The following is a 14,583-nucleotide window of genomic DNA, read 5'->3' as shown; positions in this document are numbered from 1 at the left end:
ACACAAACATCCACCACTCCACTTTTCTTACACTTTCAACTCATTCTTGGGTATCCGCAACATGCAACAATTAGGTCCAGAAGGAAACATTCAATGCTTTGGTAACGCGAAACTGATGCAGCTCTCAAATGACGCGGACTGTTCCTTTACTTTTCCCGAGGGTTTGGGAAGAAGATATCAACATATCCCTTAGTCGATCTTCGGCTTTTGCTAACTCTGATCGGCTGTTGTGATCGAGACGCGATGGTCGGAGCCATGGCAGCCAAGATTTGATAGAGCCCAAGGCGCCGGAGTGCGCTCGTGATGCTTGAAGACTACGCATAGACGCCCCACGTTGGTGTGAAGGAGTTCTTCGGGGTGTAGCAGTCTGGGGCCGAGCACTCAACGATCCATCGGTATCCCTGACGATGTCCTGCATCGCCGATGAAGTATCTAGGGAAAGGTGCTTCGATGCTGTAGGTGCGGCAATGGTGATGGCTGGATGCGAAGAAGAGGTGGAGGCTTGGACCGCCCAAGTCGGACCTGTGTCTTGAGTTTGAAGCTGTTTCGAGCTGCCAGCCTCTTGCTCCCGGAAAGTGTCGCCATCTATGGCCTTTCTCTTGCCACTACCACCACTAATGACACTCTTCAGGCTGCCATATGCTGACTGACTACGTTTCTTACTACTCTCCGCCCTACCATCTTGCGCCAACCTTTCGCTGGAGCTGCTTGCTTCAGGCACAGCCATGAGCGTGTTGTCTGCAGCAGTCCACCCTTGACTGATTCTATTTAGACGACCTCGTCCCGCCAAGGCTCCTGTGCTGGTAGCCCATGCCGAACCGCCACCAGTTATTTCTCCCTGTGGTGGTAGATGAGAGTCGTACTCGTCAGCTAGACTCATTCTGCTTCTGGCGCAGATCTCGGCTATGGCATCAATGGCATCTCTGATCTCGGGATCAACGGCACGAAGGATGGCCGAGAAGGAGAATTCGTCAGCGGAAGGTAGTTGCTCGGTCCTGCCTGCCAGACCGGCCGACAGGGCTGAAGCATGATTCTGACCGTTCATGGCAAACGAGCGTGGCGTGTTGAAGCCGGAGCCAGGGCGCGAAGCGTGTCGCGACGCCGAGTATGTGCGTACTACGACGGGCTGGCTAGTGACGGTTGTCCGACTAGAAGTGGACTTTGCCGACTTGCTCTTAGAGGGCGACGAGTGGAAGGCAGGTGCGTTCAGAGCGCGCAATGCAGCAGACTGGGTCGGTGGGATTGTGTTGGTCAGGGTAGTGGTTGCACTGGGCACTGAGCCCGAGCTCGCTGTCAGGTCAGAGGTGCCTTCTGGTGCATCTAGTGGTTGCGTGTGGGCGAGGACAGGTTCGCTCGACAGTATAGGCTGGGCACTAAGTGTAGACGTGGTGTTGTTGCCCAAGAGGGTCGAGAAGACGCCCAAGGGTACCGACTGTCTGGCCGTCGCTGTAGGCGTCAATGGCTGTAGGATTGAGTTCGACTCGGCGGTACCTGAGCCATGTTGCTCATGGCTGGTCTGAGGGGCAGAGCTGGGCGGGACCCATGGCGCCTGGAAGGGAACGCGCGGGTCATTAGACATGCCGGACATTGTGGATTCTGTCTTCTGTAGCTGCAGGTCAATGCATTGCCGCTATGCGACGCCGTCTGAGTTGTTGGGTGAGCTGCCGTGATCGAGAGGGATGCGTTGGCGGCCGACGCGGGCTACGCTTGGCTAAACATTTTGGCCTACCGCCGACCCGGCCGCCGTCATTGGGCCGTCGTCACACTATCGTACACACACCCCGACATGTTAACTGCGTTGCACTCCAATTGCCATGTCCTCAATTGCGCACTTCAAAGGCCCGTCATCATAAAGAGAAGGTGACACGTGTGGGTACTGCGTATAGAAGGCCACCATGTTCCTCAGGGATATTCTACGTCTCAAAACAGCATCCTGTCGTCTGCTCCTTCGTCTACTGGCGGTGCGCACACCAGTTCCTTTGCCTGCCCAAGCTCGTGGCTCAACCAGGACACCAGCCCACCGAGCGCTTCGTTCAATATCTGCATCTCAGCCTTGATGTTGAGCATCAGCATTGTCTGCAGCTCCTGCCTCCAACCTTGCTCAGGGCCTTCATCACTGCATAAGTTCCACTCCAGCATTCGTGCTGCTTTAGTACGGTCGCGCGCTGTCAGTCGCATCAGTCCTTGGAGTCGAGTGATTGCACTGGTGTCTGTGTGCTCTTCGCCTACCGGAGTCCGGCTCATGTGGTGACTCTTTAAACCAAGCCAGCGGATGCTGGGCAAACCCGGCGCAGTCGTATCAATGGGTGCGACGTTCTCATGAGCAAGGCGATACGAGCCATACTTGTACGTCGACAGGATGGCGATACCGTCAGGATCAAGATCCACAAGAGCGTACATGGGGATTTGCGGGGCGTCTTCCGCTATATGATTCAACAATTTTCGTGAGGCAATGTCGGGATATCCCTTTGCCTGTAAAGGATATTAGGTAGGGAAATATCAAGAAACAGCAATTAAGCTTACAGTCAATACAAGTCCTTTCGAACCCAACGTCTGCCACTGTGGTGAGCTCTGCAAGGATCTGAAAGTGGCCTAGGTATGCGTCAGCGATAATAAAAGATAGTTTGCAGCATCAGTGATACCTCCTTCTCGATGATAAGAACCCATTGTACTTCTGTCAGATCTAAACTGTCGCTCGCACTCAAATTGGGAACGATAATACCCTGCCAGACCATCAGCGATGTGTCACAACTCGACTAAACGGTCTTACCTCCTCGCTCATGCCGTTCACAACATGACCGTCATGTCGGATTAATCTGAAGTTGCCAGCTAGTAAACCTTTTGCGGCAGCAATCTAAGATGGAATGTTAGCTGTGCTTCGGCTCATGCCACAGAGCCTCGAGTACCACATTCAATTGGGATCGGGTGATGCCAAAGGTACAAGCCAAGTCATCGACATATCGATCAACGACTGACTGCTTAATGAAGAGGTCTGGATGTCGGTAATAAATATCTCTGCATCGGTCAGATCGTATCATCGGTGTACAAAGATGAGATGTACCTCTTCGTCATTACGGTGTCCGCGATGAGGCCAGAATGGATAAGTTCCAGGATGCGAAGCAGCACAGCTATGCAAGTGTCAGTGCTTTCTGATCATACGTGCATGTGTGTACCCACTAAAATTCCATGCCTCTTGCGCATTTGCTCCAGGGAAGTTAATTTCCCGTTCTTTGGGTTCCGGAATCATCGCTCTACCATCTGATATAACAGAAGTCCGTCTGCGAGATAGGGCCGCGCGCGACTTCAGAGTAATAGTGAGCGCTTCGTGCTCTTCTAGCAGAGCGTCCACAATCGTCTCTAGCATTGCTTCAATGCAAGCGATCACCCAGTGTCTACACAGAGATCAGCTGTAGTCAGTTCAGATGCGGGGATCAATGTACCTGTCGCGTATCGGTCTTTGGGTAAGATTAATTTGATAGTGCTGGCGTTCCTCCTGAGAATCCAGGGTAGTACTGGCGGTCGGAAGTGTCGAGTCTGAACTGTTCGATATACCCCACAGCAGAGTCTCTTCTCTGGAAGTAGCGAACAGTAGCTCATCATCAGTGTCCTCCGACAATGCATCATCAGGAGCGTTTTGCAGGTCAAAGTCGCTAAACAACATGTCCTCGAAATCGCTCATATCCATTGCGGGACTGCGGAATGACGGGAAACGGCCTCTTAAGTTGAAGACCCCTCTTTGATCAGTAGAACGCAGATTACCAGTTATTGAAACTCGGCAAAGTACGCGAAGTGCATGGTCGTGTTGGGACGGGCAAGCCGTTCACAGAACGCATGTCTTGCATGTGAGTATCGTCATAAGGCAAGTACGATACGCGCGACTACAGCCACAAAAGGCAAGTCCACTCTGCATAGTTGCACAACAAATCCATGATGACATAGCTGCCCTGATTATTTGGGGCATTGTCTACTGTTGAAACGGTGCTCAGGGTATTGATGTTCGTGTCCATTCCGCCCTAACGCTAAGAGGAAATTAGAACATGAAATCGCTAAAGTATGGCCATTCGAATAGTTGGCCCCAGTCTCACTTTCCCGCGCTAGTCCCTCGAAAGCCCTGGCCGCACGCGCCTTCCACGCGCTGCGCGTCGCGCTTTCCACCTCCGCGTCTCCTCCCGCATCAACGTCCACTACCACAACCACTCCGTTTGTTCAACCTTGACACAACTCCGCCAATTGAGCGCCAGCTCTCGAACGTTCAGTTCTTGACAGATTCGCGAAATCCTACAGACTATACTCTCGGCAGCCAACGTACAATATGGAGGACCCCACGCCCGTTGCGCCGGTGCCCCAGAAACGTCCACACGAGAACGACGACACTGAGCCTTCCATCTCGACTCCAGTTAAACAGATTCACTCAGAAGCCTCTTCACCCCTTTCAGTTCTTTCGGTCCAAACCCCGTCACCCCTCAAGAGCAGTGCTCCGAATTCGAACGCCCCAGACAACAGCAATGCTTCGGCCCCAACCACCTCCCAACCGGCCAAGAGACGGAAGCTTACCACACAAGAGAAAGAAGCTCAACGTCTAGAGAAGGAGGCTAAGGCTAAGGCACGAGAAGAGAGAAAAGCGCAAAAAGAGGCAGAGGAGAAGGTGAAGGCAGAGCAGAAGGCACAGAAGGATGAAGAGAAGCGAAAGAAGAACGAAGAACGGGATGAGAAGAAGCGTCTTAAAGAAGAGGAACAACAACGGATAGAAGAAGAAAAGGCAAAGAAGGCACGGGTAAGTCAAATGTCACGTCTGAATCGCGGATTGAACAGTGCTAATTCATCAATAGTCTCAAATGAAGCTTAATGCTTTCTTCGTGAAGCCAAAGGCGGGGACCAGCTCAGGACAGACCGTGGTAGCTTCATCCCAGAACCTCACTGCTTCATCTGTATCTTTAACAAGCACATCTGGAGTCGATACTAATTTGGCACCTCCATCACCACAGAAGACCATTGTTAAGAACGCACAGTCAGACTACGAGCGATACTTCTTACCATTCAACCTTCCTCCGCACACGATCCTTGCGTCCACAAATCCCCTGCTAGACGACCCGGAACGGTTGGAGACTGCCCGAACACGGCTAGAAAACATTATCACGCAGAAGAGTACTAGTACTGAGACCATCACACGAGAGACATTGTTATCTTCTCTTCCAAGACGAGACCAGCTGACCCGCAAGACGGCAACCATCACGGAAGTCATCGAGCGTGTAAATGGCTCATCAGATCAACCCATTGGCCTGACTGCGGACAAAGGCCCGTTGGAGTTGCTCAAGGACATTCCTATGAAGTACATTCACTTTTGCAAGGATGTACGTCCGCCGTATTACGGTACATATACCAGGCCATACACTGATATGGAGGCTTCTCGGCTCGCACGAAATCCTCTCGCCAGGGTTCGGCAGGACACAGACTACGATTACGACTCTGAGGCGGAGTGGGAGGAGCCTGAGGAAGGAGAAGATCTGGACTCCGACGGGGAGGATGATAACGAAGATGAGGCGGAAGACGACATGGACGGTTTCCTCGATGATGAGGAAGACCCACAACTCAAACGACGACTCATTAGTGGTGATTTGGTTCCCGTGAGCACCGGCTTGTGCTGGGAGGACGCAGACCGAGTGTCCAGGTTGAACGATGGTTCCGATGCCATATGTACCGACTTCAAGGATTTCAGGATGGGTTTCCTGTTGGACTCGCAAATGAGCTCAATTGACCCGTTCTCCACGGCATACTGGGCTCCAGACCCTGCGACAGCTTCTGCTACTGCCAATGCTACGAAGAAAGACGGCTCTGCCAATAGCGCTATGAACCCGCCTCGAGCGCCTCTGGTTCAACGCTCCATGAACGGCTTGCTTAACACGTTGAATGGTCCGCAGAAATCCGCTGCAGCTACTCCGACTAAGCCTGCGAAAGCCAAACGACTGGTACCCACTGAGCAGCTGCCGGCTTTCAAGGCTGAGATTGAAGGTAAAGATTTGACCAAGATTGGTATGATCGAGGCGCTGAAGAAGGCGTTTCCAAAGTTGCCCAAGGATGCTATCAGCAATACCTTGAGCGTAGTCGCTGCAAGGGTAGGCCCCACCGAGAAGGAGAAGAGATGGGTGCTTGTCAACACCTGAAAGTGTCGCATTGTTAACATCACATTCCGGTCAGCCCTTTGGCTTTCGCTTATCATGTATACTGCTTTTTCCATGTGTTCATAACATATCTTGTTAACTACTTTGGGACCTATGGGGATAGTCGTTTAACATAGCGGGTGGTGGCGTATACGGTCAAGGCTCAGGTTTCGGGTGTTCCAGAGCCATTAGCAAGCGATGTTTATGCTTTTTAAAAGTCGAGCCGCGGTCCCGCGTTGTGGAAGAAGTGGAATATCAACAGGGTGTTGGGAGGCTAAACGATCTCATCAAGATTGTACCATGAACAAGGATGTTAATGTCAAGTTTAGTCGCATGTGCCATACACGCGCACATTATCTGAACAATTATCAAGGGCGCAAAGTGACACTGGGGAACTGAGATATTGTGATGGTGGCGGGCAGTCCAGTGGCTGAGACGAATGGATGAATCCGTCAACCGTCTCAAATGCTGTACGCATCGCAAGTCTCAAGTGTAGACGCTGGGTTGTCTCCTGCACAGTATCCGTGAGACGCACCATGCAACAGTCGAGGATTACGTTACTTGCGACTATGCATATTAAAACCAGTGAGCTGCATTGTCACAAGATCTTTTGGTCCATCATGCTGACTCGTCCAAGTCAATCCTCAGAAACACGCATTTAGATGCACGGCTTTAGGTAAGTAGAAGAACCCTTGAGGGAGAGCAAATAACGGCGTGCGGGGAATACTTGCAGGGTGCGGAAACAAGCCAGTATATCGTGGTTGTTTCCGTGTACACACTTTTTTCCAACCGTCGACTCGTCCAGCGGGTACGCAATCTATCTGCTTCAGGCATACAAACTTTGGTGAGCGCGAGGTTAAGAATAGCGAGTGGTGCTGGGTTCACATATGCACTGAGGACCGTGCGGGCGGGCGCTTGGGATACTCGCGAGACGATCCCGTCCAATTAACCCCGTCTTGTAAACGCTCGCTATATTTAGTGCAACAGCCTACAATGACAACCCAATCATCAAGGCCTCTGCGACGGTGAAGCTTACTCCCGGAAAAGGATCATCTTAGCTCCCCAAGTACCTTTCTATCCGAAGCGCCAGCATTAGACCGTGGTACTTCCACAACAGCATCAGCAGGCGCTCTCTACAGCGGTCCAGTCCCGTGCGGCTCTAAACAACGCCCCGGGATGCAGTCATGCGCTACCAACAGAAGCAAGGTGGATATTCCCGCATGTAAGAATAGCTGAGCCGTCGTCTGACTGGCTGAACATCTGCATGCTCATCTTAGTGTATCGGTATACAGATGGTGGAGGGCTACAAAGATATCGTACCGCCGCTGGATTCTCCGCAACTCCAGTTTGAGACGTTTCGTCGTTGCCGTCGTTCATACTCGCCTGTCGGTGTTGTAAGCAATATTCAGTACCTTGCTACTTGACCTTCAGCTTGCTGGATTCAAGCGTCTGTCGTCATGGCGTCTTTCGTTCTTTGCCTTTCCGCAACTGTGCTGTTCGTTCAGTCCACAGTCGCTTCAAACTGCACTAAGAAACCGATATATGTCGATATCCACAAGCGAGCCGTACACGATTCGTCAGTCTTCCAATATGGATCCTTCATCGGACTAGGAACGCCAGCACAAAACCAGAGTCTTTGGCCGTCACTACAACAAAACCATGTCTCGTTTGCGTCAAACAACTACTGCAAAGATACAAACACAACACTCAAGGATTGCGATACACATACAGGGGGTTTCTTCAACGATCGAGATTCGGATAGGTATGCATGTCTAGAGATATGACAGTTGATCTTATCAGCTGACATGTAGAGTAGTTTCGAGAAAGAAGATAACTTCCAAACCTTGGACGATGACCAGAAAGAATTCACGGGATTCTTCGGTCGAGAGACCCTACGACTATATACACACTACTTCGAGACGGATGGCGCGTCGCAGACGTTACTACAGAACACCACCATCGAAGTCGCAGAATCAGGGTCAATCACGCCTGGAAGAGTTGGTGTGGGATCGTCTTCAACAGTACTACGGGATCTCGTTGCGCAGGACATCATTGCCGGTAAAACATACTCACTCTATATCGGACAGGGTTTTGAACGAGCTGGAGGTGCAGTCAACGGTAGCAACGTCTTTGGTGGATACGACTCTGGTCGTTTCACGGGAGAGCCACACAAATACTCAATGAACATCAGCAACCCGAACCCGATGAGCGTTCGCATCAAAGACATTGTTATCACCAACACGGAAGACAACGCAAACGTATCGCTCTTCGACAACACAGTCTTCACTAACATGAAGACGCGGGCAGAGGACTTCGAGGCCCAAATCACGACTGAACAGTTTCCATTTTCTCTACCCTACCGGATTACCCAGAACTTCATCAAGCAACTAGGTGCTGAACAGGATAACAAGTGGGGTGACAACTCATTGAGATTGAAGAACGCTTTCAACGGCTCACTCTCGATTGTGCTCGAAGATGGTTTTACTGTCACTCTCCCACCAGAAGTCCTCATGAACGCTTCCAACATCACGCCTATACAAGATCGCGAGGAGTCGGCAGAAACGCCATTCTATCTCGGCACCGCGTTCCTAGGCCAGGTCTACCTGATGGCGGACTACGAGGCCAACAACTTTTTCCTTGCTGAAGCTATTCAGAAGAACAACATGGTCATGCCAGCAACCTTCTGCCCTAAATCAACCCCTGTAGCCTACCAACGCCCCAAACAGTCCGCATGGCAAAGCCAAGGCCTCATTGGCGCTGTCATCGGTGGTGTTGTAGGCGGCATTGGCATCATTTGTGCAAGCTACTGTATCTGGATAACATGGATGCGTAAGAAGGATGAGCGGAATCTGAAGAGAGAACTGAAGCGAAACTCTCAAAGAAAGATGGAGCAGATGGACATTGAAGAGGCACAGCCGAAGTTTGATCCACCGCCACGGAGCGTGAATGCAGCGAAGGCTATGTTCTGGAGGAAGAACAAGCCTGGGTTGACTTTCTGAGACGGATTGTTTGAGGTCGTCTCTTCATGTGTTGTTTATCATTCATTATACCCAGGGCTAACATTATGTTGCTCATTTAAACCATGCGTTATCTTTCAATGCTCACGCTATTTATATCATTCATGTCTAGGCGAAGTTTGTCAGGATCGATCGGGTTTGGTGGTGAGTTGACGCCCCAAATAAGCAGTTTTAGTATATCATCCATCACTGCAAGTTTCACTCAGGCCAGCACCTCGGGTTGTGACGAGTTACTACCCAATCGTTTTTCAGCCGATGTCCCATCAGTTGGTTCCGCTGAATTGGGGAAGTTGTCAGGGTGTAGATTGTGGTGCTTTCCAACTTGATTGTTACACATATACTCAGCACCTGATCATGCAACTAGTGCGGACGGTGTCAATTGCGGCACGTTTCACAAGGCGCGTTTCGATTGCGTGGGGGAACCGGAACGTCGGCCATATCGAGTGCTTGTTTACAATATGGTACAAAGTGTGGCAGTAGTTTTGTACAAGATGGGATTGCGTCCAGGTCATGATTCAGGTGCGAAGCTGAAGCCAAGTGGTGCAAGTATTTTATCTTGCACGACCTTGTTGGCTACTTCGCCGCCACGCTCGAGTGCTACCGCTCCGACGATGGCATATAGGGAAGTCATGAGAACAGTCTCGAAACCAGAACCTTGAAGGTTGTCCGCCTGAAAATGATTAGCCTGCAAACCAGAATGCCGTTTGTATTCAAGCATACCCTCTTGGGTGTCCACCGAGTGACCTTATCCAGGCGGTATCGCTCTGCTATCGATGATAGCCGTGACTTGCTCAGCACCAGACTCTCTGCTTCGTCGGTCAAGCCCTGCAGCCCGTCCAAGGCGGGGTGTAGGTATGGTTTACGGCCGTACTCGTCGTTGACTGGTACACCGTTGGAATCCCTCGGCCATTGGTGTTCTTGTGGCGAGTTTATGAGTGCTTGTGATGTTTGTAGCTCGACAATCCTCCGTCCTGCCCATTTTATTAGCCTCCCGCCTGCCCGCCTCAGGAATATGCACACATACCCAAGTATGCCAGTCGGTCATTGAATCCTCTCTTTCCGTGGTCGAAGCTCTTATGTGTAACGGCTAACCACTTGACGTCGTCGCCCAGCATCTTGTCTCCTCCAGGGCCCAGCATGCGTATGTACGCATCGTCTAACTTTTTTGGGTCATCGTTGACTTTGTGAATGCCCCCTTTGGCTGCCGGTCGTATCCTGTGGGGTGCCACCATTCGCGGGGGTGTTTGCTGCCATCGCGGCCGGCCCGCAGCTTCTGTATCATATTCGGTGGCTCTCGATGGGGTGGTGCCCGAAAATGCGCAAGCGGAGGTCCGCACGATGCATGTTTTTGATGATTGCGAGGGGCGGAGTGATGATGAAGCGGTCGAGACGAGTGATCGGAGCGGTCGTTTGGAGGCCATTGCGATACTTCCAAGGGCTGGGTGAGGTGCAAGAGGCGTGATTGGCGGGGGGCGGAGATGATGCTGCTGGCGGAGGTGAAGTTCGGATCATCGAAAAGTTGCGGCACGCGGATCGCGCCTTACCACAACCACGCTAGCCCCAGTCGCGCCTACCGCTCCCCATCTTGCGCCCCCGATACGCGACTTCTCCCCCTTGCCGCGCTCCGTTTGAGTCGTCATGGCGAGTTCCGGTGTCTCCAAGCCGCTGAGAGAGTTACTGGCCGAACAACTTCCCAAGAACGTGCCCTTCACCTTCTATCACTACTCAACTCCGCCGTCCAAGTCTTCTGCTCTCTTCTCCGCGCCGCCCCATGGCAAGTCCGAACGCACATATTGCGAGTCGCACACGTTGGCAGCATCGATAGTGCCAAAAGACGCCGCAGCCTCAGAACTCCCCGAGGAGCTTCTGATACTTGCCATCGAAGTCTTAATCTACACCACCAGAAACCTCACCACCATCTTCGTCTCCAAAGCCGACTCGACGGGTTATATAGCTGAGCTGCAATTACCGCGAGCCCAGTCTGCATCGCCCTTGAAAGCCATTTGCGGCACATTTGTATCTTGGCTCGCAAGAGAAAGACAGAGGGAAGGGAAGAAGCTTGTTGTGTCTCTGTTTGCCAGGGCACAGGATCAATACCTGTTCCCAGCAAGCATTGAGAATAAGAACAAGCATGTTCTGGACGATAGGGGCTTGGTAAAATGGTGGTGCAGAGTGCTCGATCCAATCATATGGGAGTACAAAGCTGAAGGAGAAGGGAAACCCTTCGCTGAACGGCTAATGGCGGGTGAAGGCACCAAGACCAACGGCACACCAACACAATCCGAGTCCACAGCAAAGGGATATCTAGTGATACCGGGTTTCGAATCACACGATACACTGCGATACATCCCTCCGCCCTCCGTCCCCAACACCCCTCGACGCTGGGCCACTACACATCCACTCCTACAGATCGCTCCATATCCTGCTGCACCACCACGGTGCCTGGTACCACACTTTCCAGATGACCCCAAGGCTAGATTTCTTGACGAGTTAGACGAGGAACTTCCCGACCGTGGCACAGATAATATGGTAGCAGATGGAGGCACACCGTCAAGAAGTAATGGGCAATGGAAGAGTGTCAAGACGCTCGACCAGTTCTGGGAGTTTATGGCTTTCAGGCAAGAGTGCTCATCAGGAAGGATAGTGGGTTTCATATGGGTCGTCATAACACCGCCCAAGCCTTCGATACCCGAGGAAGACGAGGACATGCCGTCACAGCTGTCAGCGTCACAATCCTTCTCGCAAACCAATTCAAGAGAGAATGTGTCCAGTACAAAACGGCGGAAGACAAGTCGACGGAGACAAGAGGCCAAAACCAGGTATGGACCAATACCACTAGTTCTGCCAAAGATCAAAACTATCAATCGGGATCTACCGACCACGCCAAACATGTCTTCACGCTCTGCCAAAACTCTTCCTGAGGATAGTCCATACTGGAGGTGGCCCGCTTCCTCACGTGGGACCATCTGTTTCTCGCTCAAGAACTACGACCGCGCACACGAAGTCCTCTTACAGCAAACGTTTGCGAACCGAAAGGCAGCAGCACGGAGTACGAGGAAGTGGAAAGAAGAAATCGCTGTTCTTGGTGGCACCGACGAATGGGCCTTTACAGTGATAGGAACTAAGGAATATGTAGCTGCAGTGAAACCTGCGGATGTAACAAACAGCGTGACACCGACAATGGTCATGGGTGTACGAAAGAAGAGGAAGCCCGATATCCCATCAGAGGCGGCAACCAAGACAGAAAAGTTGGCTGAACCCGCACAAATTTCAGGAGAAGGCACCGTCAGGAAGAAGGCAAGAATTGAGCCAACACCCATTACTGATGCAAGTGCTGCAAATGGAGTGAATACCTTGACAGCCGGATTGGTGCGTAAGAAGCCGAAAGCTTGAGACCGGCTGAGCTTGTCAGAGACTTAACATTGTGACTTGAAGTCTTATGCAATCCACTAGCCATGTATAGGGTTTGGAGGTAAACTTGCACTATGATTCGGCCTACGGAGTTGTATAGCGAAGCTTTTGTCTTATCAGTCCCCTTGGTTTTTGACTAGTCATATACAAATATACCGGAATTCTTCCCCTGATTATGTGTCTCGTCCCGAACAGCTCAGTGTGCATTGCCAGAACACCCTCTAGAAAAGCGACCTCGAATAAGGAGCGACGATATCTAAGCGACTAAAACCCATGATTCATCGTCCAACTCGCCATCTGCATCTTCACCAGACTCTTGAAAACGCTGCCACATCTGATTTGATATCGCCCTGGCGTGAGCAGCCCATTCACTGTACTTTTTTGTTTCACCGCTCTCAACCTCAGTCAATACAGCATCGTCCTGAGCTAATGCCTTCTGACGCGCACATATTTCCTTCCGCATTGCTGCTTCTGCACACAATGAAGTTGCAAAGTACTTGATCACTCTGACGCAAATAGTTCCGATCTTTATGAGTTCGAACTTACAGTCACCAGGAATAGGCGCAAACAAGTCTCGTTCGGCTGACTCAACGTAACGAGCCATCCACCAATGAATCATCGCGTCAGTGTGAAGAACTTTTTCCCAGCCTGGCACGAAAAACTTCAAGACCTCGTAGAAGAGCAGGTTCACCACAGGGTCGTGAAGGTCTAAGTTGAAAGCCGCGATTGCTGTAATCAGCTTGTTACCGTTTACTGTGCCAAAACCAGTTCGCATGTATTCCATACGCCTCCGGATCGGTGTGAGATCATCGGTAATCAGCCCTACAGACATTAAGTAATCGGCAAGAGTAGCGACGAACAGGTCTATGATCGAGACAGAATAATCAACCTGTATACGGCTTTTTGTGAGTCCAAGGTAGCCGAAGACCTTGTCATGTGGTCTGGCACAGTCTTGCATAGCGAAGAATGCGAAAGCTTGGTAAAACGGAATACGGTTGCCGGCACGTAACGAGGAGGACCCACGCTTTCTGTGGAAGAGAATGTTTTCTGCCGCAGTTTTGTTGGTCAATGGAGATACATCGGGACACCGGATCTAATTCTGGTTAGCATACTTGTCGACACTTGTGTCAGTCTTCATACTTGGCGAAGAATGTTCTCGTTTTGAAAGGGTAGCCCTCTATAGTTAAACAAGGTCGGTGGTAAGAGACGTGGCCAGTTTATTTGCGCGCTTCCAAGTCGTATTGTTAATGACTTCGCCAGGAGTACTTCTTGAACGATCCAGAGTCGCGACCAATAACTGTTCCTTAAGACTACGTCCTTGACTTGTTGGCGCGACAATGGCAGTGTATGCTCGGGACCATCAGCAGTCTCGTCTGATGCCTCTTCTGCATCGGATTCGCATTGATCTGGGTCAGGCACTATCCATGCTATTACTTCTAGCGCACGTTGATAAACTTCCCCCATAGCTGAGACCTGGGATAATTTCTCTGTCTCGTCATCCTGATTGATACATAGCGCGTCGATGAAGATCCAGTCTCGATTATTTTCAGCTACCATTTGGGCCATGATGATGTGTAAGTTGCTACGGATAAGGATTTGGTGACCATCAAGGCAGACTGCAAACTCCGGAATGTCATCGCCCCAGCGATAAGACAGAGCTTTGAATGTAGGCAACCCATGGTCGAGAAGCGAGAAGGTGTTGAGCTCGCACCGTATGTCATTTGCGTCGGAGTTGAGAAGTCTGAGTACGCGGAATTGGCGTTTCGATTGCTCCAGATGGTGATATGGCGAGCGCTCATGTCGGTCCGTCATCGTGAGTGGGTCCACTGTTCCGTCCAGGAATAACATCCTTCAGAAGCGTTGATGCTGGAAGGATTACCCACCATGGCGGGGTCGTGCTCGCACGGACCACAAACACGATTATCGTGATGACTAGAGCAATATTGGCACGCGCTACTATATGTAGATGCTTAGTGTAGTCCAGGATCATGATCGTT

At 51.2% G+C, this 14,583-nt stretch overlaps 6 protein-coding genes across 6 annotated transcripts; 3 read left to right on the top strand and 3 right to left on the bottom strand.

The window, feature by feature from the left end:
* Positions 1-124: 124 nt before the first annotated feature.
* GT037_002185 (meiosis-specific topoisomerase spo11) lies at positions 125-3,733 on the bottom strand (the record flags this gene model as incomplete). Its single annotated transcript, XM_038927232.1, has 9 exons — positions 125-1,630; positions 1,972-2,472; positions 2,524-2,592; positions 2,643-2,723; positions 2,771-2,854; positions 2,907-3,015; positions 3,062-3,128; positions 3,178-3,392; positions 3,441-3,733. Coding segments are annotated over 9 exons (2,925 nt in total), but the record flags the coding sequence as incomplete, so codon positions are not given.
* A 579-nt stretch (positions 3,734-4,312) lies between these two features.
* Positions 4,313-6,161, top strand: GT037_002184 (chromatin assembly factor 1 subunit a; the record flags this gene model as incomplete). The annotated part of the gene is made up of 2 exons (XM_038927231.1): positions 4,313-4,774; positions 4,830-6,161. 2 exons carry the CDS (start codon positions 4,313-4,315, stop codon positions 6,159-6,161), a joined length of 1,794 nt encoding a protein of 597 aa, XP_038790523.1.
* A 1,454-nt stretch (positions 6,162-7,615) lies between these two features.
* On the top strand, positions 7,616-9,157 carry GT037_002183 (acid protease; the record flags this gene model as incomplete). The annotated part of the gene is made up of 2 exons (XM_038927230.1): positions 7,616-7,920; positions 7,975-9,157. The coding sequence occupies 2 exons, from the start codon at positions 7,616-7,618 to the stop codon at positions 9,155-9,157; spliced, it is 1,488 nt and encodes a 495-aa protein (XP_038790522.1).
* Positions 9,158-9,683: 526 nt separating this feature from the next.
* Positions 9,684-10,596, bottom strand: GT037_002182 (uncharacterized protein; the record flags this gene model as incomplete). The annotated part of the gene is made up of 3 exons (XM_038927229.1): positions 9,684-9,845; positions 9,896-10,146; positions 10,200-10,596. 3 exons carry the CDS (start codon positions 10,594-10,596, stop codon positions 9,684-9,686), a joined length of 810 nt encoding a protein of 269 aa, XP_038790521.1.
* A 217-nt stretch (positions 10,597-10,813) lies between these two features.
* On the top strand, positions 10,814-12,568 carry GT037_002181 (glycosyltransferase family 21 protein; the record flags this gene model as incomplete). The annotated part of the gene is made up of 1 exon (XM_038927228.1): positions 10,814-12,568. One exon carries the CDS (start codon positions 10,814-10,816, stop codon positions 12,566-12,568), a length of 1,755 nt encoding a protein of 584 aa, XP_038790520.1.
* A 274-nt stretch (positions 12,569-12,842) lies between these two features.
* On the bottom strand, positions 12,843-14,398 carry GT037_002180 (uncharacterized protein; the record flags this gene model as incomplete). Its single annotated transcript, XM_038927227.1, has 3 exons — positions 12,843-13,057; positions 13,133-13,679; positions 13,727-14,398. Coding segments are annotated over 3 exons (1,221 nt in total). The 3' UTR covers positions 12,843-13,055.
* Positions 14,399-14,583: the final 185 nt, after the last annotated feature.

This window comes from Alternaria burnsii (assembly GCF_013036055.1).
Source record: "Alternaria burnsii strain CBS107.38 chromosome Unknown 750, whole genome shotgun sequence".
Lineage (NCBI taxonomy): Eukaryota > Fungi > Ascomycota > Dothideomycetes > Pleosporales > Pleosporaceae > Alternaria > Alternaria burnsii.
Note: the sequence above shows the minus strand (reverse complement) of the source record. Positions and strands in the feature narration are given on the sequence as shown.